Raw genomic sequence first — 21057 nt, 5'->3', positions numbered from 1 at the left:
TGGGTCAGGGTTGCGCTTTCAGAAGTGACCGAGCATGGCTAATGAAATCTGGTCTGCGTATTTTTGGATACATTTTTTGTAAAGATGCTTCCAACTCAAATGTATTATTAAATACGCAGCGACTCATCAATCCTTCTCGAGTTGGATGAAAGCTCTGAACTGATAGGAGTCTCTTTCCTTGACCTTGCTGAGATCAAACTCTTCTGGTTTATGTACTAACATGAACTGAAAACAACCGATTCCTTTATCAAGTTGATGAAAGTGCTCGAGAGCGGCCGGGCCAGCAGCAGCACCTCTGCCTCGTTCTCCCTGTGCTTCCCATCGCTGCCCGCCCAGCTCCCGTTTCCTATTGAACATCGTCGTACCTGGGAGAGGGACTGTCTTCCCAGGCTCCGCTTTGCGCAGCGCGTGGCACGGTGGTGTCGTGATCCGTTGCTGCTTTTCTCGATACTGTGGTAATGCAGAGAAGAACCATCCAATGCATCTTTCATTGACTTCTTTGCATTAAGCTGACTTACAGGTGATACTCTCACTAATACTTGCATTATCTCCTTTTCCCTCTGAAATTCTCTGAACGCTGTATTATTACCAGCGCTAAAAGAATAAACAGCGCAGAGTATTTTTCTGTGTTACAGCCTCTAACACTTTATGCTACATAAATATAATAGCATATAATATATAGTCTTTTATAGTATTGCATTGCTTGTAAAGCTTTGTTTAAACTCCTTTCTTTTGGAAACGATTTGCTTTTCCGTATCAAGTATCACTTGGCATGCTTGTAGTGTCAGCTGTCTCGAGGTTTTTCTTTTGTTCAGTGGGCTTTAAAATACAAGCGATTATGTCTCCTTTGGGCCTTTTGCTTCATCTTTTGGAAAAATCACGCTTACACGGGGTTGAGCACCCTACTAAATTACATTTACCATGTTAATTTATCTTTCTAGTTCTGTAGATTGATTTCTATGGTTAGAAATTGTACACGTTAGGAACTAACTTTTGCAAACCTGTAAAAATAATATACATGATGTTGGGAGCACAGATGAAGCTGTTCCTAAAAATGAAATAAGACATTGTGGAACACCTTTAGGGGATCGGCATGCAATTCGAAGATGAGATCTACTAAACCATCCTGTTCTAAATTCAGCCTTCTGATTTAAGGCCAAATGTTGATTGTTTTAAAGCATGGCGGCATAATCAGGGAAAATTTGAGCTAAATCCAGTTAACAACTGTAAGGCAATCAGTCCTTTAATTTTGCTTTTGTTTTTCTTAAACAATAGCCAAGGAAAGCCTTGGTAGTAGTTACAGCATATTATTATTATTATTATTATTATTATTAATTACCACCTTTCTCATTACCATACAGACTTCTTGTCTCAAGAGCTGCAAAGTTTCCGTGCTGACTGATTAACATACCTTAATTGTTTAAAGAAACAAAAGTAAAACCGTGCCAAAACTTAGCAGTTCTGAAAGCAATCATTGTTGCTGGTGCTATAATACATTTAATTTTCCCACTACATAATAGAGTTATTGAAAAACCTAATCTGTTGGAAATTATACCACAGAAAGTGGATTTTGACCTAAGGAAAATAAGACTCAGTGCTGAGAGCTTCTGCCATGGGTTAAATGTTCAGGTGCTGCTTAGCCAGTAGAAATAGGGGACGTGTGCTGTGAATTTAAAAAAAAAAAAAGGCAAGCTGAATAGATAGGATTTTCATTAGCAAACTTTATATTTTCAGAACTATTTAAAATGTGGAATCTCTCTTTTACATGTGTGCATATGTACACACAAACCCACACCTTTTGCTTCAGCTAAATATATATTTTAATCTCTTATGCTTAACAGCTTTATACAAAGAGAAGAGTGTAAGTTGTGTTTCTTTTTAGTGTCGACCATCTGAAAGTTTGCAGAGGGGTGGATAGATATTTAAAAATAAAAATACTTCTGAATAATGAATTGTTGGAAAGATACATTCTTTGAACTCGCTCCTCATTTTGAGTTTAGTCTTAAATCTTTGTAGAGCATGTGGTACTCGACAAACTAGATTAATGAAGTCTTAATTTTTGTACCAGGGCCTGTAACACATGGAAAGATACTTTTAAAATTAAATTCACATGGCTGTTACCAAGGCTACTGAATGTGATAGGATTTGTTTTCAAAAGTTGTAAAAGAATAGTAGTGATTCAAAATATTGCTCAGAGCTGTTCTCGCATTTTGCATTTTCAGAAGATTCTTTGGTGCGAAAGTGGCCATATTGCTACAGCAGGAAATCTCTATATATTAATTAAATATGTGAACTAGATTTTTTCCTAGTGTTTGCCACAAATAAAATATGCAAAACACTTTCTAAAGAGCATCTGATGTGAGAATGATTTAGGCTTGTTACTTGGCTGAGCATAGTTGAAGTGGGGAATCTGTCTCTGAAGCAATGTGAAATCACCTGACACTTCAGTAAAAAAGAGAAATGTCGGGCTTCGTTCCCGCGTTTCCCTCAAGTTCCCACTGCTGAGCCCGCTGCAAACCCCTCCACATCTCCGTCCTCCCCTGTCGGCACCTGGATCGTGCTGAGCTTCGCGCAAGAGCTCCCGGGCGGTGCCATCAGCTCCATCCCCCTCCAGGACACAGGAGCCCAGCTCTGCCTTTGCAAAAATGTTAAAAATTAAGATACTTGAGATTTGTATCGCTGCTTCTGTACATTTTTTTCTCTGTGTCACCAAACGATGTCTGAACAGTGAAGCAGACTGTTGATTTTGTACCCTTTCCTCTAAGGCTGGTGAGTGTTCAGCACAACGACCCTGCCCCGACAGAGCTGGCCGCGCCGGAGCTCGGGTGCACGACGGACACGCTGTGTTTTTGCAGGTATGTGGAGGTTCATCCTTTGGATCGTAACTTTGAAAGCTCGCGTGTTACGTGGGGATTCACCCCACCCAGGGACAGCAACAGGAATTTTCCTGCTGGCATGGGTGCCCCACGATCTCCTCACTTTCTCTTGATTTCTCCACTTTGATTTTGCGTTGGGAGCTGCCCTACTTTTGAAATGCCTAAATTTGTATGTCTCTGATGGACCCTCACGGCTGCTAAAATCAGTATTCCAGAGCTGTATCTGTGCTGCTTTGCCCTGCCGAGCAAGTACGCTGCCAGAAGAAAACAACCAGCGCCTTATTTTATATTTTATTTCTTTTTTTTTCTCTTTTTTTTTTTTTAGGGAAAAACTAAAAGCTACAGATGTCATAAAGGGTGTAGCTCATTTTATGGGCTTCACTATTGGAGCTCTAAAAACTTTTTTTTTTTTTTTTTTACAGAAAAACTTTTTGCAAAAATCAGCATGTAAACAAGAAGCCACTTCAGCCTCAGAGGCCACGTCGTTACTTCCTCACGGCTGTTTCGCTCGCCGGTCGCCGAGAACGGGCCGAGGGTGCCTCCTCCTCCTCGGCGACTCCCCCCTGAGGGTAGACCACAAAACACAACTTCTGTCCCCAGCAGGTCACGGCCTCTGTGAAGAGCAAACGTGCGGGTGGTTAATGGGGATGGCCAAGCTCTTCTAAACAGAAGCGCGATGCCGGGGTGATGCAACGTGCGAGCAAACACGCATCTCCCCAGCTGGGGCTGCTCGACCCTGCTGCGCAGCCGACTGCCCCCTCCAGCCCTTTTCATCTCCAGCTCGGCCCCAAAGCAGCGCTTGTGAAGCAGGGGCAGGTTCAGACCGGGCAGCTCCCGGGATGCCCACGCACAGCCCTTCCCTGGCCCCTCGCAGAGCTGCCCGGTGCTGCGCACGGCAGGCTGGCAGGGCCGGGAGGGGACGGCTGCCAGCCCTCCTGGCACGGCGTCGGCCCTGCGGCAGCGGTGGGGACCGCTGGTCCTGGGGAGCTGCTGGCAGCGGAGCCCCGCCGCAGCCCGTGGAAACCGTCCGGTCAGAGCAGAGGGCCTGGTTTGCTTCTCTGAAAGTCCTCACCTCAGAGCAAAACAATTAAAAGCCAACACGACCAAAACATAAAAGACTCAGGTGCGGTTTTAATTTTACGCGAGTGATAAAGTAAGGGTTTCTTATCTTTTGCGTATGAAATAATTCATCATGCCGTGCGGGGCTTGTGCAGTGGGACGTGCTGGTGGCGCAGCGGGAGAAAAGCATGGCAGGGGGGAGGCAAAGCTCCTGGCCATTTATTAGTCCTTTTGTGATAGCTCATTTAGCGTTCCTTCGCTTAAAGCTATTCCCCTGTGCTCCGGGACAGGCTGCTGTGGGCGAGCTGAGCGGGTGGGGGGGATGCACAGGGGCACGAAAGGAGGCAAACGTGCCCAGGAGTGAGAAAAGCAGCTGCTGGAAGGCAAGCGCTGCCTGGCCCCAAAAACGCCGCTGAAGCCCAGAGCCACTTGGTGCCCAGTGGCTGCCTGTGACCGAGAGCGGTGGTCAGGCTCGCGCAGGTTCCCTGGCTGCTTTAGTGCCCGAGCAGATCCCTGCAGAACCGAGCACAACCAGCGGCCCCAGGAGCGCAGCGAGGCACCGCGGCGCTGGCTTACCTATTAGCCTATTTACACACTTTGGTTTATTTCTCCAGTAGACTCCAAGAAAAAACACTGGCACTCCAGTTAAAATGATAATGAGTCCAACTCCACAGACAACCGGCTCGGAGTATAAGCTGAAGATCAGCAGAAATGCCCAAAACGCCAGGTAAGTGATGGGGATGAGGAGATTCACCTGCCAGGAGAGAGCAGAGCAGAGCACGACTGTGCAGAGCAACAGCAGTGGCCAACCGGTGGTGGGGGGCTGCGGGGGGCTGCAGGCAGTGCTGCGGCTTCAGGACCCCCGGGACATGGTTTGGGACCTTAAAGCACTATCACTACATCTGGAAATAAATGGTTCTTCAAAACAGGAGGATGGAGAGCTTGGCGTGCCCGTCCCACCCTTTGCATCACCATTGCAACCAAGAGATTCAGCTTTAACATTGTCACCTTGATAGGTCTGAAGATTTTGGGTTTCTTCCAGCGTAACACGATCAAGCCTATAATTGTCACTCCGTAGCAGAGGTAGTTAATAAATGACACGTAGTTGATTAGCGTGTATGTGTCTCCAACGAGCATGATGATAAGAGTGGCTAAACACTTTAAAGAGAGAAGCATAGACTTAATTGAGTCATTACTAGAAAAGGTAGCTTAAAAACAATAAAAACAAGTGATAAACCATAAAAGCAGTTAAACTCCTTTTGTTTACGGCCCCCGCTGGGCATCTGCTGCCTCCTGCGGTTCGGTGCATTATCCCTGAGCTGCGCCAGCAGGGCTGGGGCCGAATGGGGACTGGGGGTTATTCGGGGCACGCTGAAGCCCGAGAGCAGCGAGTCTGTTTATAAACACCTCGGGGTGCTGGCAGAGGTGGTTCTGCTGCCCGTGGCCAGGCAGGCAGGGCTGGGAGGACTGGCAGAGCTCTCTGTTGCCCCACTCCATCCATTTCTGTTGCGTGTTTTACAAGCTATTGAACCCTTTGATGAGGGCTTCGGCAAAAGAGGGATTTCTTGCAGACTAACGTGTTGTGGTTGGTGCACTACGTTGTTGCAGGTGCCCTGTATGTTATAAAGAAGAAGAGCTTTGCCCTTTTCCCCTGCTGGCTCACGGCTCGTGCTGCAGATGACTGGCATCATTAATCTCTTGAGCGTTGCTCGTGTTTGGAAACCAGCAGATGGATGGTGGAAATTTCCATGCCTACGCTCACTTGTTTGTACCGTATTTCTGTGTAACTCTGTAAAGCCAGGAGAGCTGGCTCAAGGGCCAAGGAGTTGGTCCTCGGGTCCCACACCCCTGCCTGTCGGCACCCCAGGAGCTGAGCAGCACGTGAGCCCCTGCCTGCACCACGTGCGAGTCCTACAGACATCTGCCGGTGGCCAGAGCCTGAGGGAAACTAAATATCCAAGTCCATCCAGAGAGTGCTCAGGATCTGGGGCTGTGTTACTCCAGGGTCTCTTTTTGCTTATGTGCCTTTTGCTTAATTAGCTGTTTTGATAGAAAATCCTCTTGGGAGGGAGGGCTTTGGCACCACCGGCACCAGGAGTTACGCTCCGCTGCAACCAAATGACCCTTTGGTCCCTCTGTTCCCCTGTTCAAAGCCTCGCAGGCTTGGCGGGGGTGGGCGGTTTCAACACGTTGAGCAGTCTCACCGCAAAATAGATTTAAAACAGGACAGCGTTTTATATCAATGTCATATAACATGTTCCCTGCTTTCCTCTTTTTTCCTTGTTTCTGACAGGCGCGCGGTGTCATACACACATAAGACCCTCTCCTGCCGCTAAAGGGTTTTGCAGCGGTGCCGCCCGGAGCAATGAGATTTCATGCGTAGGTGACACCGATGTGTCAGATCTGCTCACGGCGTGGGCGTGATCCCCGAGTGGCACGAGGCTGCAGAGGGGCGTGCTGCTCCCCCCGGGCGCCTGGCTGCAGCCTTGGCACGGCAGGCGGGAGAGCCGGCCCCTACGCACCGTCTTGCAAAAAATCCCCAGTCTGTTTATTTTACATTTAGCTTGGCCCCTTGATTTTTGAAAGGATTAGTAAAAATACAGGTCTTGCTGGGGATGTTAAAAGGGCCTTTCTCCGTGCACAAAGAAACCTTTCTCCGTGCAAAGAGCTCGGTGTGATTCATTGGAAGAGAAAAAGGAACCTGATGTATTAATTAGGTTTGCCTAAAGTCTGACCCAGTTTGCTATTGTAGCTGCCTACACTGTATTATTTTTATATTTCTATTTGTTAAGAAATTAATATTTCTTAGCAGCGTTTGATATACCCTGAGCTGCATTAAAACGCCTTCAAGCGATGAATTGATAGGCAGCGTTGGTTCTGTGATTTGCACTGTAATTCAAGGGGATGTTTTGAGCAGAGCGGGGGGCTGGCGTACGCCTGATGGGTCGGCCAGCTCGGCTCAGGCACCCGCTCGTGTCAGGGCTATTCCACAGCGAAGCAGCCTCCTCAACTGAGCGTGTTATTTCAGCCGCTGTATTTTTAAGGACAAAGGAGTTCTGCTTCATCGGCACCAACGGAACGCAGCTGCCCGGCAGGAGCCTGTGATGGGGCCAGCGCGCTCTGGCTGCCCGGGGCAGGACAGACCGAGGGCAGTTTACCCCAAAACCCTGCACGGGCAACGTGCAAGGTGTTTGTGATTGTGCACTAAATCCCGGGAATGCTGTAAAGCTTCAGCTACGTGGGTGTTTTGTCACAGAAGTGCAATGTGCAGGAGGCTTATTTGGTGGAATTTAGTCTGGATATATTGTGCCAGAGTTGCTGTTAGAGCTGGGACACACGTAAATGTGCACCTTCCTGGTGTGGACCTTCACTGTTTTGGTATCAGTGGCAAATCTGCAGCTAAGCAAATGCCCTCCGGGGAATTCCCTTGCTCAGGCCACCGGGAGCCACTTTCCTCTTTAACATCTTCTATGCCACAGTAAAACCCATCACATATTCTAGCTTCACTATTGGTAAAAGGGTATGAAGCTCTTCGTTTCAAGTAATAACTTCTGTCAGTCAGTCATTAGTATCACGGAAATTTACGCTGTATAACAAGTGAGAGAAATCTTCCTCCCCTGGGAGCACACCAGCGTCCTGACCAGCCCCAAGCCCTCCCAGCGCTTGGCCCGATAGCTTCTGATCTTTGCAGGTGACCCCTTGTCTGCCCGACGTACCATTCAGCAGATGCGTTATTCGGGGCCACTGTAATCATTCTCCCTACCTAATTTTTTTTACAGGCCCGGAGAGGAGAAATGCCCGTGGTGCTCAGAGCCACATCATCCCTCGCAAAATGTATTGCTCGGGGAGCAGAAGCAACTTTTGGAGCGCTTTGTCCTCGCCCTGGGACCCGCCGTGTCTCTGGCTTTGGCGGTGGGATCTAAACCAGCCCTGCTTGAGTGGGATTAGCAGTGACCATGGGGATGTCCTCCGGGTTAAATGTTTGCGGAAAACAGGCAAAATCGATCAAAAGTACTCATCTTTTCTTAAATGAAGTACCTCTGTTTCCAGACGAAGCCAGTCCCTATCTCCACTGTGGGAAGGGCAAGTGGCAATGGGCTTATATTGCCCTTCAGGTTAGGTGTGAGGGAAACCTTCCGAGCATCAAGGGTGGTTGGGAGTGGGAGGGATTATTTCCCAGGCTGAAGGCTGCTCTCCTCTGGGGCCATCGGAGCTGCTCGGCCAAGGAGCACTCCTGGCTGACTTGCTTCTCCTCCTCTGGAGTAAAATGACCTCTCAAGGATTTTTCCAGCTCTCCTCTGTGTGATTCAATATTTCTAACAGTTTCCCCAGGTCCGAGCAGGTTACAAGATGACAGAGCAGATGGTAAAACTTACACAGACGAGCAGGGCAGGGATGGGCGTGCAGTGCTTGACGTGGATCATGGCAAGCAAACTCGGCAAATGGCCTTCTCGGGCACCAGAGAAACATAACCTGGAAATAAGAATAGTGGCGCTGAATCCACTGGGTGTACAACAGCCTTTTCAATATCTAGCCATATAATGTCTCTAATCTCAACTGCCCTCATCAGTCTTGGCGTGGAAGGGAGCTGCGGCCAGTGGGTGCTGGGCTGCAACTGGGGAGACCACTAGAGACGGTCTGTGTAATCTGGCCTAAGTTATTTAAACTAGACCCTTTGATGGCTAACGTCATCTGTGAAATGAACTGCTCTGAGATGTGTAATTACCTCTGAGGAGGAGGACCAACATCTGTCCAGTCTCTGTCTGCTGGCTGACATTGCCTCCTTACCCAGGGTGGGACAAATACCGTGAAGGTTCTGAGGTGATCAGCTGACATAGCCAAGGCACAAAACAAATCTCACAGATAATATTTCCAGTGTCAAAAGGGTTTTGGATAAGGTTTAACATGCCTCAGAGTTTAATTTTTTTAGTGCGTAACCTGTTACATATGTGCTCAGATCTGTTGCATCTCGTGATACTCGTGAAAGTGCTGAGATAAATAACTTTCCCAAGGGACTTAAGGCTTGGGTTGTTTCCTCAAAAAAAATTTATAGCTTTTTAATTAAGTTCAGAGAGGTCAATTAATATAAATCATCTTTACAGATTGTGGTCCCACTATCAGCAGTGTGCATGCAAAGCATCTTGTGTGAAAGTAGGGAATGAAAATGTCTGTAGCTGGGAACAGCACCGGGCCCTAACACTCCTCCTTGAGCGAAGCACTGCTTAGCTTGTAGCTACTGGAGCTTCACTGATGTAAAATGACTTTGGTTCCACGCTAAAGCCGTGTTTGGCTCTTACTGTGAGTTATTGCACGTCCGCAGACACTTTCAGTAGCTCGTAAGGATTATTTTGCAAGAGATTCCGTGGTTCAGTATTACATTTGCTGATTGAAAACAGAGCAATTCATAAGCGAATGCATCCAACATGCCCAACAACGACCTCACGCTCTACAACATCCAAAATGTCTAGTTAGCATTTCTTTAGCAAATGAAATTAAAACAGTCCCTCCCCAAATTAGATAATGTTCATAAAATTGTACTGCATCTAACCTTGATGAGGTAAAAAGGTATCCATTTATTCCTCCAAATGTAGATAGGGCCACTGAGACTGGCATAACCCAGGAAAAATAGCCCAGTAACTTTTCACCAAATGTCTAAAGCAACAGAAGGCAGAGAAACTGAAATACACGGCAAAGCACAGAACCGAAATCAAAGTGTATTTTAGACATCCAGGGAATGGTTTACTTACTACCGCCACAGCGTTGGAGGACAAGAGCTCTTGGGGTGACATGGCAGTGAAATATGCAATGTTGGTGAACGTATACACAAATGTCACCAATGGGATGGATATGAATATGGCACGAGGTAGGTTCCTAATAAAAGAATTAGGAGGGTAGATAAGAAATTAGAGTCATGCACAGTGAGACCACAACAACCGTGTACGGCCCAGGGGAGGTCACCCAGCTGGGTGGGTTCATCCGCTCTTTCTCTGGAAGGGGGCAGCGCTTCCATCAGCTCTTTGACCCGCTGCAGGTTGGAGAAGGCTAAAAGTGCTATGAAACGCCACGTCTGCAGAGGGGAGCTCCCCCGGACAAAAACACCGCGTGCTCCCTTCGGGCTGTTGGTTGGGATTGAGGCAGTGCGTGGCTGAAAAACGAAATGGCCGTTTCTCAGAAGCCCTGTGTACCCAGAGACCTCCCTAGAGGTGGACACCTGAACCGTTCTGCAGCTAATGCAATAATGCATTTTTCTCTGTGTGTCAGATTTGGAAAAGTTTTTTAAAAACACATTTAGCCTTTCTGATTTTGAACAGATTTAGTAAAAATGGGAAGTGTTCTTGGTTATCCAATTTTTAAAAATATTTTTATTTCCCCTCAGAGGCTGCAAAAATAATAATAATAATAAGGCCATTCACTCCCTTTTCTCTTTATTTCTCAGCTGAGACCATATTTGCCTTATTTAAGTCATAACTTTTCATTATTCAGTTTTGAAATTGTTGTGATCCATTAAAATGTTGATGTTCTATTGAGGGAACACATTACCACACTTTCTTTATTCCTGCCAAGATCTCTGGACGTGCACGTTGCCACTCACTAGTGTGAAGGCGTGTGCAGAGCTGCTCGTAAGGCTGCAGCTTGAATTCGTTCCCATCCAGGCTGCGTAATTGCTTAAATTTCTCCTTGTTTAATTGCCGTGTGCATTGGATGCCCAGAAATAACTAATGCTCCGAGAGCTGATCTTGGCATTTGTCATTCCACTTCATCAGCTCAGAAATGTTGAAACATTTGAACTTTGCTTTACTATATTAAAATTCACTCTCCCTCCCGCTTTCCCAGCCTGCTCATGATAAATCCTTTCCAAGCCCCTTCCTGTACCCAGGACCAGCAGCCACCCGACGTCGGTCGTCCCGTCGGGCAGGTGCCCACAGCCCCGCTGGGGCAGGGAGCGCTGCCTTCACTGCACGACTTTCTAATCTTCTCTTTTGGGTGTCTGTGGAAGATCCCCTTTGGGTGAAAAAGCAAAGCGACTTCCAGCATAACTCAAATTTTTTCTGATAGAAGTGATTCACTCTATTGATACTTGTGTGGCACCTCACCAATGGTTAATTTTCTGCTACAGAAGCACTGTGCCATTGAATAGTGCCATAAAGATACTGCTTTGCCTATAGGCTGGTCTGATTCAGTTAATGCCTTGTGCAATCCATTTTTAATTTCAGCATTTCTTTAACTTGTCTGCTCTCTGTTCTGAACAAAAAATATCTCTCTTTCCTTTAGAAAGACCGGTCTCATAGACATGAAGGACATCATTGCAGCTTATTAAATGAATAATATTACCAGATGGCTCCAATGTCTCAGCACTTCAAGAAAATGCGGATGGCATGGAAATGGATACTTGCCTGCGGGGATCAACCAGTTCTTCTGTTACATAGTTCAAGAAGTTCCAGCCACTGAATGCAAACGACCCTTGAAGAAAAGCTAACGCTAAATGCCCCACAGATGGAGTCATCCAAAAATTGAATGCGTTGCTTGGTGTCAGCTCTTCATAGTTTCCTGCACACAGAGCGCAAGCAAGATGTTAAACCACCCCTACCTACCAGAGACACCGGAAAATAGGTAAACTTTTGCTTTTTATTCTTTATTCCTTAAAGGATTTGGGACTTCATGCTCTTCATGTCACCATGGGCTGGCATCGCACTTGCAGTGCTTTCTGCCGGACGGCATCCTGCGGAGGCAGCTCGGGCTGTAGGCACGGGCATCCCTCACTGCCCTCTGTGCCGCGGCACTGGTGTCACCGCCGCCACTCGTGGGACCCTTTGCCAGCCTGCACTGTCTGAGGGTTCCTCCTTGGCAGGGTAAATTCCTACCTGCGGTTTTCTTTTACAAGAGTTTGGTGGTGTTTAGTAGAAATACTGAAAACTGAAATGTTTGCAGGGCTGGAAGATTCGTCAAGATTGTGGGACTATTACCACTGAGAAAACAAGTTTTCTGCTCTCTGTAAGTGTCATATTTCATCTTCCTTTTTATGACTCATCATATACACGACAAAAACATTGTGAGCCTTTTGTGTTTTCTGCTTTCCATTCAGTTGGCGAATCAGTGAGACTTTTTCTGCCTATTTTTAATCTTATAAGTGACTTTTTGTAGGAAATTGGACTAGTGCCCCAAATGAAGCAGGTGTCTTCCTGTCCTGGGCAGGGCATCGCTTGTTCATTTGACGCCCAGAGCACTTCAAATTTAAGGAACATCTAACAGATTAAAAAAATTAAGTAACTATTCCAAAACATCCTCAGCTGCCCTTCTTTATTCTATCAAAACTGACAAGGTGGGCCAGAAAGGGGCTTGTGTAAGGGGATACAGCTGATTTCTCTGCTGTGCCACCCCTTCCGTGGCTGTGTGAGCGTATAGCCCCACAGCTCAGCTAAACCCAGCGCTCCTTTGGGGCGGTTTGTAAGGAGGAAACAGTGCAGGAAGTGGGAAAAGACAAGTCTATCAACAGTACCATACCCGTCTTAGAGCTGTCTCACAGAGTACCTTTAAAGATCTGTATGAAGCCCACAGTAATGATAAGGGCCAGGGCTAAGAGTTTTCCTGCTGTAAATATATCCTGAATGCGTGTTGCCCATCGAACGCTGGAGCTGTTCACCCAGGTCAGGAGGACTGGAGAGCAAAAGACTGAATTCAGTGAAATGAAATTATGTTTATTTAAGAACACACAGTCAAAGCGTTGAAAACCACAGACTGATGCACGCGTTCCTGCGGGGAGGTCTAGCGTGGCTGGGAGCGAGGGTGAGGAGCAGCGTTGCCTTTCCCTAGGAGACTCCCAGCTGCAGGGACATCCCTGGCAGCCAGCAGCCTTCCCCCCTTGGGCGCTGCGGGTCGAGGCTCCCCCCCAGCTCCAGTAACTGTGCCTGAGCAGTGCTCAACGTGCAGGGATTGCCGCCTCCTCACAGAAACGGTGAATGTCTTCAGTCCCCGTAACTCCGGTTTGCTTTTTCTGGCTCCGTAAGTAATTAATGCAGAGCCGGTGGTGTACTGTGCTTCCTACACGCTTGCATTTGTGAATGTAAAACCAGACTAGGAAGGGCTCAAATGGTGGTGGGTCTCCCATGGCGGTGGGTCACCCGTGCCAGGCACCCGTGGCTCTGCAGGGAGCACAGCACTGCTCCATCCCACACGCTCACCTGCCGCCACTTTCCCCAGGACCCGCAGGGATTTGGGCGCCGTTGTGCACCACTCCAGCCCACTGTGAGTGCTGCAGGCAAGCGGGAGGGGACTGAATACCCTGCACTGGTCAGAGTGCCTGTCCTGGGACCTCCCTGCTTGCCTTTTGGGTTGTGGCTGTGACCCCAGCCTGGCTGGAGCAGCCCCTCAAGTCATCCCATGTAAAACCGAGGCAAGCTTTGTGTGTGCGCAAGAAGCAAATACTCACGTAAACACACCATGGAGAGGATCCTGGAGGCATTATAGGGGGGAATACAGTTAGGGAAGACAGGCTGCAGGACATAGTTTGAAAAGGTCAGTGCAATGACGGCCAGACTGGTTGGGTACATGATAAGCACCGCGCTCCACAGCAGCAGAAACCTGAAAAGACAAGAAAAAGCACAAGAAAGCAGCGCTGGGGGTGTGCTGGAGGAGGTAACGTGTGCTCAGCTGTGCAGTGCTTTGGGGCGGCTCCCGAGGCGTCAGGACTGAGCACCTTTGTCCCGCTCACACCTAACAGTCACCTACTTGTGCCTCTCCTCATCCCTTTTCCCATGTTCCCAGCACAATCTGGATTTTAAATTAAACATTTTTAAGCAAAGCACAGTTTCGGGATGTATGGAAGAGTGAGGATCATGCCCAGTGGGCACGCTTTGATTTAGCTCTGTATGTCAAAGCGGAAGCACCTCTCTTGCTCCTGGGCTGATGTTACTGCAGCAGACGGCGATCCCTACATTGAAGGCATCTCTGAAGGGTTTCAGCAGGGCCCCCAGCTGTGGTCCAGATGCACTCTTGGGGCTGCTACCAGCTCCCCACAGGTCGTTGCGGGGTTTCTTGTCATGGTTCGGGTTGGCTCCGTGACCTGGGCCAGGGCAGCTTAGTGCTGCACTATTCTGTGATCGCTTGCCTGGGGTCAACCCAGGCTGGTCGTCTGCCTCCAGCTGCAGCTGAAGGCGATTGCACCAAACAAGGTACCCTTGCAAATATAAAGCGTGAGACATTTTGGTTTCTCACTCTGGGAAAAGGAAAAAAAGTACTTATAAAAGCCGCAGTGGATCTGGTTAGTGTTTTAAAATGTTTGAAGTATTATTATTTCTGTAGTGAGAAGTAATCACTGCAAGAAAGCGAAATCCTTCTTGCCATGCACATACACACACAGATACATACACATTAATTCATTCATATACATGCACAAATGTAATGTGCAGGGATGCCCAGCGCAAGTGAGGATCAGAGATGATATTTCCAAATAAGACAGCATAATTTCTAGATTACGTGGGCTGCTCCCTCCCAGGATGCTGCCTGCTGCCAGCCCCTTAAATCTGGCACAGCTGGGGGAGTTCCTCCTGCCCTTAACCTGGAGAGAGGGAGTGCTGCTGACCGGCTGCTCCTGGGGTGAGGTGGTGAGTGTCTCAGGCCCATCCTTTACTTTGCCCTCTTGTTTCTGAGAAGTATGGGGCAATCTCATGCTTCCTTTTTCTTATTAACTACCAGAGAGTTAATTTGGTAAACTGGCATGATGCAAGAGCTGGTTACTTTCCAAATGGCACTATTGATTTTAAAACTCAGGGGTTTTTTCCCTTTCTTTTTATTTTGTTGTGTGGTTCCTCCTTATTTTCCCTAATTTCTAATATTTTTTGCCATGGTTCAGAGCACTATCCTCTGGTAATTGCTGAGTGCTACGTGGTGCTGTGGGTGGTGTACCCTGTTTGGGGTAGCTCTGCAGACCCTGCTTGCTGGGTGAGTTAACCCAGCTGGTCCCTCCTGAAGACTACATAAGACTTAAAGACTGCAATAATAATTTACTGATAGTGTTAGGATGCTGGTGGTGCTGAGCAAGGTCAAATTCGGCCCTCGTGGTCCCTGCGGGAGCCCTAGCTGTGTGTGCCCGGCAGGGCTCGGGCAGAGCCTGCGGGGACGTGGGGTTTGGCGGGCAGAGGCCACCAGCTCTTCCCTGTCACGGTTATCTTGGCCCATACAATTCGTGTTGGCTAAGAACTGTGTTCAGCTACGATGCTTAGTGGGGAGAATGACTCTGGAAACAGTATTTCAGGCAAAATTGGCCCTTGCTTCTATGTTGTAATGTGGAGCGCGTTACGGTTGGTATTGGGTAGCATACGGTTTAATGGGAATGTGAATAATTCAATAGCTTTCTGACAGTCAATTTCTTTCATGCTGAACTGAAATACATGCAAAGACTGATAACACCACTTAAAGTAAATGCAGAATTTTAGCAGAGGGTGACAAAGTTCCACGGTCAAATGGGAAGCTCAAACGAGAGATGGCATTGAAATAAGAAGGAAGCTTGCCTAAGATGTAGGCCCACTTTTATCTTTGTATTTCCAGGTAAGTTTTAACCAAAGCCTGGTTCTGAGAAAAGGATATCCACTCTGGTCACTCAGATGATGTTCACGTCCCCGAACATCCATCCAGCCGTTGGGGCTGGGGCTGCAGCGCCGAGCACTTGCCTTGCTCTGGCAGTGCCATCGGCGGCTGCCGGGGCAGGATCGGGATCAGGGGCGGGAGGCCCAGGCTGGTGGGCATGGCTGTCCTTGAGTTGAGCTGCTGGTGAGGAGGCGACGTTGGCTGTGGCTGGCAGGCAGGAATTAACCCCAATATGATTACCCAATGCTCTGAGTCTTCTAGGAAGTCTTAGCTTTTAAAGCACCACCTTTTGTCGTCTGTTGTCTAGGAAGAGTTAAGAGTACAATTTCCTTAGCAAAGAATAACTGTTCCAGATCAGCTATAATTAATTTAAGTGACACAGGGATGAAATCTCCTGCGGACATAACTGAGTTTCAGATGTCCTTGCTATTGCAGTGCACACAATTTGACAAATCGCGGTGCAAGCCAAAGGGCTGGAGGTGTGCTTTCTGCCCTGGCCGCCATGCAGAGGGAGCGTAACCGGCGCTGGGAGCACAAAGTCCAGCTCGAAGCAGGGAGATGTCGTGGTGGCACAGCTGGGGTTACTTTGCCCCACTCTTCAAATAGAAAGTGGGGGAATTGCTGCCCTGAGGGCTGAGTTGTGGCACTGAGGGTGTCGGGAGCTGAACCCTATCTGATAGATTTCACAGTCACTCAGTAATCTACAGCACTGCAAGAACCTGGGAAGTTAAACCTTCTCTTCTTGCTGACTAAGAAGTGATTAGACCTTTAGAAACAGGCTTGAGACAGCTGAATGTAGAGAAAAAGGAAGGTATAGCTGCTCTTGTGATTAATTTTTCCCCCCTCCTTTTCTTTTCTGAGCGTTGGACTTTGTGTGGGAAATCTGAGCTCCTGCATGTGCTGATGGTGAAAGGGCTGGTAAAACGACCTCCCTGGACTGGTTTAACAAAGTTGGAGCTAGTTTGAATATTATTATTACCCAACATTGCCGAAAGAATTATTGCCTTTGGAAACTTTCAATTTTTGCAACAAGAACAAAAAGAAAACATAGAACTATGTTTGAAGTATGTTTTACTTGCAGTTTGGAGTGACACTTGTCAAACCTTTGGCTTAGCTCTCTGCTGATTTCAGTACTATTGATTTTTAGTAAGAATATATGTCCAGTCATCAGTCACTGCTGGTGAAGCAGCTATGTTGGTTGCAACGTTATTGTTGAGCATTCAGAAGAAGTTGTATTTATCAGAATGCACTAGCGGGTTTTTAATGAAGCTGAATTCATTCATTGTCTTCTGCAAGAATACATATTAAGCCTATTATTTACTGGTTTGGGTAATGTTCTTTTTATGACCTGCACAGACGTGCAAGCCCATATGCACGTAAGATGAGCTGTGCTCAGATGGCCCCAGCAGTACGGGATGTGACGTGTTCCCTGCAGTTAGTGTGCTCATACACAAATGCTATTTAAAACCAAGATGATTTGTACGTGAAGATGAAAGTGGGAACTCTACTCTCTGGTACCAGACCAGAGCCCATTGCAACAGGAACCCTCCCTCACCTCTTCCTTCTCCCCTGGCCAGAGCTGCCAGGGAAGTGTCCCTTCTTCTGCAGGGTCATCTCCAGCTGAGCTTTGTCATCACCACCGCTTTCAGCAGCGTTTCATGCGCTGTCTTTTAGCTGTACTCGGAGCAGGGCTGCTGCTCTGCAGCCAGAACTTCTGCCAGCTCAGGACATGGCCCTGTCCTGCCTCTCTTTTATTCCATTCACCTTACATCACACCTAGCAGCGTTACGATTTTTTTTAATTTTTTTTTTTTATGCAACCAACTATCAATACTGCCAGGCACAGAAGCTGGGACTTACACTACTCCAATGGCTGTTGCAATCAAATAGTACTTCTTTGTTCCTTATTCCTGTGCAGGAAAACATCATAAACTGGGAGGGGGTTGTGGGGCAGGGACAAGACAACAGCAGTGAAAAGGAACTGTTGTGGTCTGGGTGGGTACAGCGTGTGCTCCTATAATAAACAAACATCTTTGTGTGAGAAGACCAAACCATCCAGATTTGCCATTGGGAAAATCCTTTGGCAGATGCACCAAAGCTTTGTGTGTTTAATTTGATGTTCTTTGCTGTAGAAGGATTAAATCAGAAGAGAAAACTGAACTTTTGGAGAAGCAGCATCTTTTCCCCAGGGGAGGCACGCTGCAGGCTCCCGAAGGGCCCCTTTCAGCTCGGAGCCCCAGGCGCGAGTGCCAGCGGGGCAACGGGCGTCCTGAAGCGGAAAACTGAAGGTGCTAGTGAGAGCTCCCCGAAGCTGCAGGCTCTAGGTGGTGGCTCAGCAAAGAGCAGCAGGGTGTGATCCCAGCCTGGCTTTACTGGAAGATATGGCTCAGCCCTCCCTTTTTACACCGAAACCTACCTGGAGGCTTCTTGCCTTCCTGTAGGAAGGTCTCGCAATGTAATGCCATGGAAATATTTGCTGCCTTCTGCACCGATAGTTAAAGGAGGGCTTTGGTTCATGGCAAGTAGCTCCAGCCTGGCTTCCATGGTGCGTGAAGCTCCTCAATATGAGGTACTGTGTGCCATGGCTGGAATGTCACTTGGACACAGCATCATTTACAGCATCGTTCTTTCCTATCATGGATTTTATTGAGTCAGAGAGGAAAGTGAAAGTGTCTGTAGCTCTGCGTAGGGGCGATTTGGTATTTCTAATGAGAACAGAAAGAATGACTTCACAAAAGCATTTTATTGACAAATGTTCCCTGTCTCTTCCAAGTCAGATATCATTTCCACACTTAATATACTTAGTATAAACGTGTTTTCAAATTACTTTATAGAAACAGGGTACTTACCCAGCTAACCCACCAAAAATCTCTGTGACGTAGGAATAATCCCCTCCTGATTTGGGGATAGTGACTCCCAGTTCGGCGTAACATAGCGAGCCAAGGGCAGCCACCCCGCCGCCAAGCACCCAAATAATAAGAGCAAGTCCCACCGAGCCGGTGTGCTCCAAAACTCCTTTTGGTGAAATAAAGATCCCAGAACCAATGATGTTACCTGGAAAGGACAAAAGTTTCACAATGAGGTAAAAAAAAAAAATTTTAATTAAAAAAAAAAAAAAAAAGGCAAACAAACCCACAGCTCCCACCCAACCAAACAAGACCCTCCCCTACCAAACCCTTCTTTCCAGAGTTTGCATGATTGCATTTCATCTGGTTACGCCCTGGGGAAAGCGTTGCTGTTTATCAGCAATCAAGGATGGCAAGTGCGCGCTCAGCTCTGCTGGATGCTCGGGTGAGCATCCACGTTTGCAATTAGCGGTTCTGTGGCACGAACTCAGATGGCTGCTGTCACCCGTCATGCCCAAGTATTTTATCAAAAGGAGTTAGAAGCATCTTTGTAATGAAGATTTTCATCTCCTCCTGAGAGGAATCTAAACAAGATAAGGCCCATCTTCAAGGGGGCTGGGAGGTCAAAACCCCCCACCCCCTAGCATTTTCCATAATGTAGGGGCAAGGGGTGCTCTTGCCACCAGGACAGGTTTAAGATTGTGCTTGAAAAGTCATCTCAAAGTCTCAAATATTAGAAATTAAATAATGCTTTATATTTGCAATACCTGTGCTGCTTAGTCATCACCCATGGATTTTTTAAAGGGGTATTGTGGGGTGACTGAAATACTTGACAACGTGACTTTGTTCTACTAATTTTCTTTGATTAGTGTGTGAGCCGAGGTGGTGCTGGGTGTGTAGAAGGGGAGTGCTGGATGTCACAGATGCTCTATTTTTTTGTGGGGGGCCAGGGCATGGTTGTCCTCTCAGACCAGCAGGAACTGCTCTGCAAGAGGTGCGTCATAGCTGCTCAGGGTCTGAAAGGAGAGCTCTTTTTTGTCAGTCTTGGGACTCCTTCAGCGATATCTGAATAGCACTCCTTTCCCAAAAGGATGTGAAGACCCCGTTGTTGTAGGACTCTGCTGAGTGCTTTCTTCTTTTATGAGTTAGTATTGTAATCCTCATTGACAGAGTTGTTGAACAGCATTTCTAATTAATGTAAACATGAAAATAAAATAGGGGATCCTGGTCGTTAATGAGGTATTGTCATCTAAACCAGCTTCTCAGCAGCCTTTGAACCTGTGTGTCATCAAACCCAGGCTTTCTTCCTCCCCTCTGCTTTATAAATGCTTTTCGGCTTGCAGTGTATAGCAAGCTCCCTAAATATGTCCAGTTATGCCAAATTTTGCTGCATTTGGCTTCAATTCTGTCCTCGTGTTTCTAAATCAGCTTCTGGAAGTGCAGCTCATCCAGTCGGTCTGCCCTGGTTCTGCTCGCACGCAGCTGTGAGTTTGCAGTACGCGTGTTGAAGCAGATACTCTATCTGTGGTTTGAAATGAAATTAATGTAGAAAATAGACAACTCTGGCAACCGATAAACAAGTGGCTGCTTCCTGGCAAGAGCAGGAAGGTGGGAGGCCGTAGGGGCAGCCCTGCTGCTGCTGAATCCCCGCCGGATTGCCCAGAGGGTCTTGGGCTTCTTGGAGCAATGGGCTGCTTGTGTCAAGAGGGTCTCATCACAGGTGAAGCCATTCCCTGAGTATTAAAGCAATAGCATAGCACTGCAATGGCAAATCAGAGAATCTGACCAAATACAATAATATGTAATGCAATAAAGATACATTCTTGGGATGGGGTGATGGGACATGTGCTGGGCACTTTCCATATGCTGGCATGCCAGTTTATGAAAGGGCAACGCTGCGTATGAGGGCTGTGTCGGTGTAAAAGCTGGCTTCTCAATATTACAATTTAACCACGTTATGAAGTGCCCCCAGGCAGCTCAATCTGCAGTGCAGCAGCTTCAAATAAGGCTGGCCAAAGGCAGCAGTAAGGAAATATTGCTACAGATTAAAGAAACTGATGCAGACCCCCCATGAGTTGTGAAATCGGTTTAAAAAGGCATGACATTGGAAAAAAATTTTTTTCAACTTTTCTTTTTAATTTGTAGGCTTTGTGGCTGGCTGTTCCCCTGTGTAAGTCTTTCCATGGGCATGGGCAGGCCAGAGTAATTTTTCTTTTTAGATGAAAGTTGAGTCACAGCTGCCACTTTAGGAAATACACTGCATAGCACCAAAATGTTGATGCTGCCTTTAAAGCAACATTATTAAATCTTATACTGTCCCTGAAAGCCACATAAAAAGAAAAAAAAGATTTGCTAGTGTATTGTTAAAGGGCTAAGCAAGCGACTTCTGTAGCTGGCTGGTCTGGCTCTGCGACAGTGCTCAACCTGTTCCCACGTGGACAGATTTTGGAGCATGAGCCACAAGGTACCTCTGCACCAGTGACACGGGGACCCTCCGGCTACATCTGACACCAGCCGCTGCAGATGGGTGCAGCACTGCACGGAGGCTGAGGCCGTCTCGGCGGGTCTCACTTAAAAAGTGACAAAATGTCAGGCCGGGGTGTGTTTGTACTCGGGAAGGAGCTGCAAGTGCAAGGAAACCAGTGACGGGTTGACTCAAAGGCTATTTTAAACTCCCCTTTTGGCATGTGGGAC

The 21057-nt window shown here is 47.4% G+C and overlaps 1 protein-coding gene across 1 annotated transcript in view; it reads right to left on the bottom strand.

Annotated features, from left to right (window-relative positions):
- Positions 1–3059: 3059 nt before the first annotated feature.
- The window catches only part of SLC7A10 (solute carrier family 7 member 10), a 42672-nt gene continuing 24674 nt past the window's right edge, over positions 3060–21057 (bottom strand). Inside the window, 10 exon segments of the mRNA XM_054840322.1 lie at positions 3060–3489; positions 4512–4689; positions 4944–5093; positions 8312–8408; positions 9484–9587; positions 9683–9806; positions 11330–11483; positions 12465–12590; positions 13363–13514; positions 18367–18571. Of these exon segments, the coding sequence (XP_054696297.1) occupies positions 3362–3489; positions 4512–4689; positions 4944–5093; positions 8312–8408; positions 9484–9587; positions 9683–9806; positions 11330–11483; positions 12465–12590; positions 13363–13514; positions 18367–18571 (1418 nt within the window). The 3' untranslated portion in view covers positions 3060–3361.

This window comes from Grus americana, chromosome 13, assembly GCF_028858705.1.
Source record: "Grus americana isolate bGruAme1 chromosome 13, bGruAme1.mat, whole genome shotgun sequence".
Lineage (NCBI taxonomy): Eukaryota > Metazoa > Chordata > Aves > Gruiformes > Gruidae > Grus > Grus americana.
The sequence above is the reverse complement of the archived record's forward strand: the minus strand, read 5'-3'. Positions and strand labels throughout refer to the sequence as shown.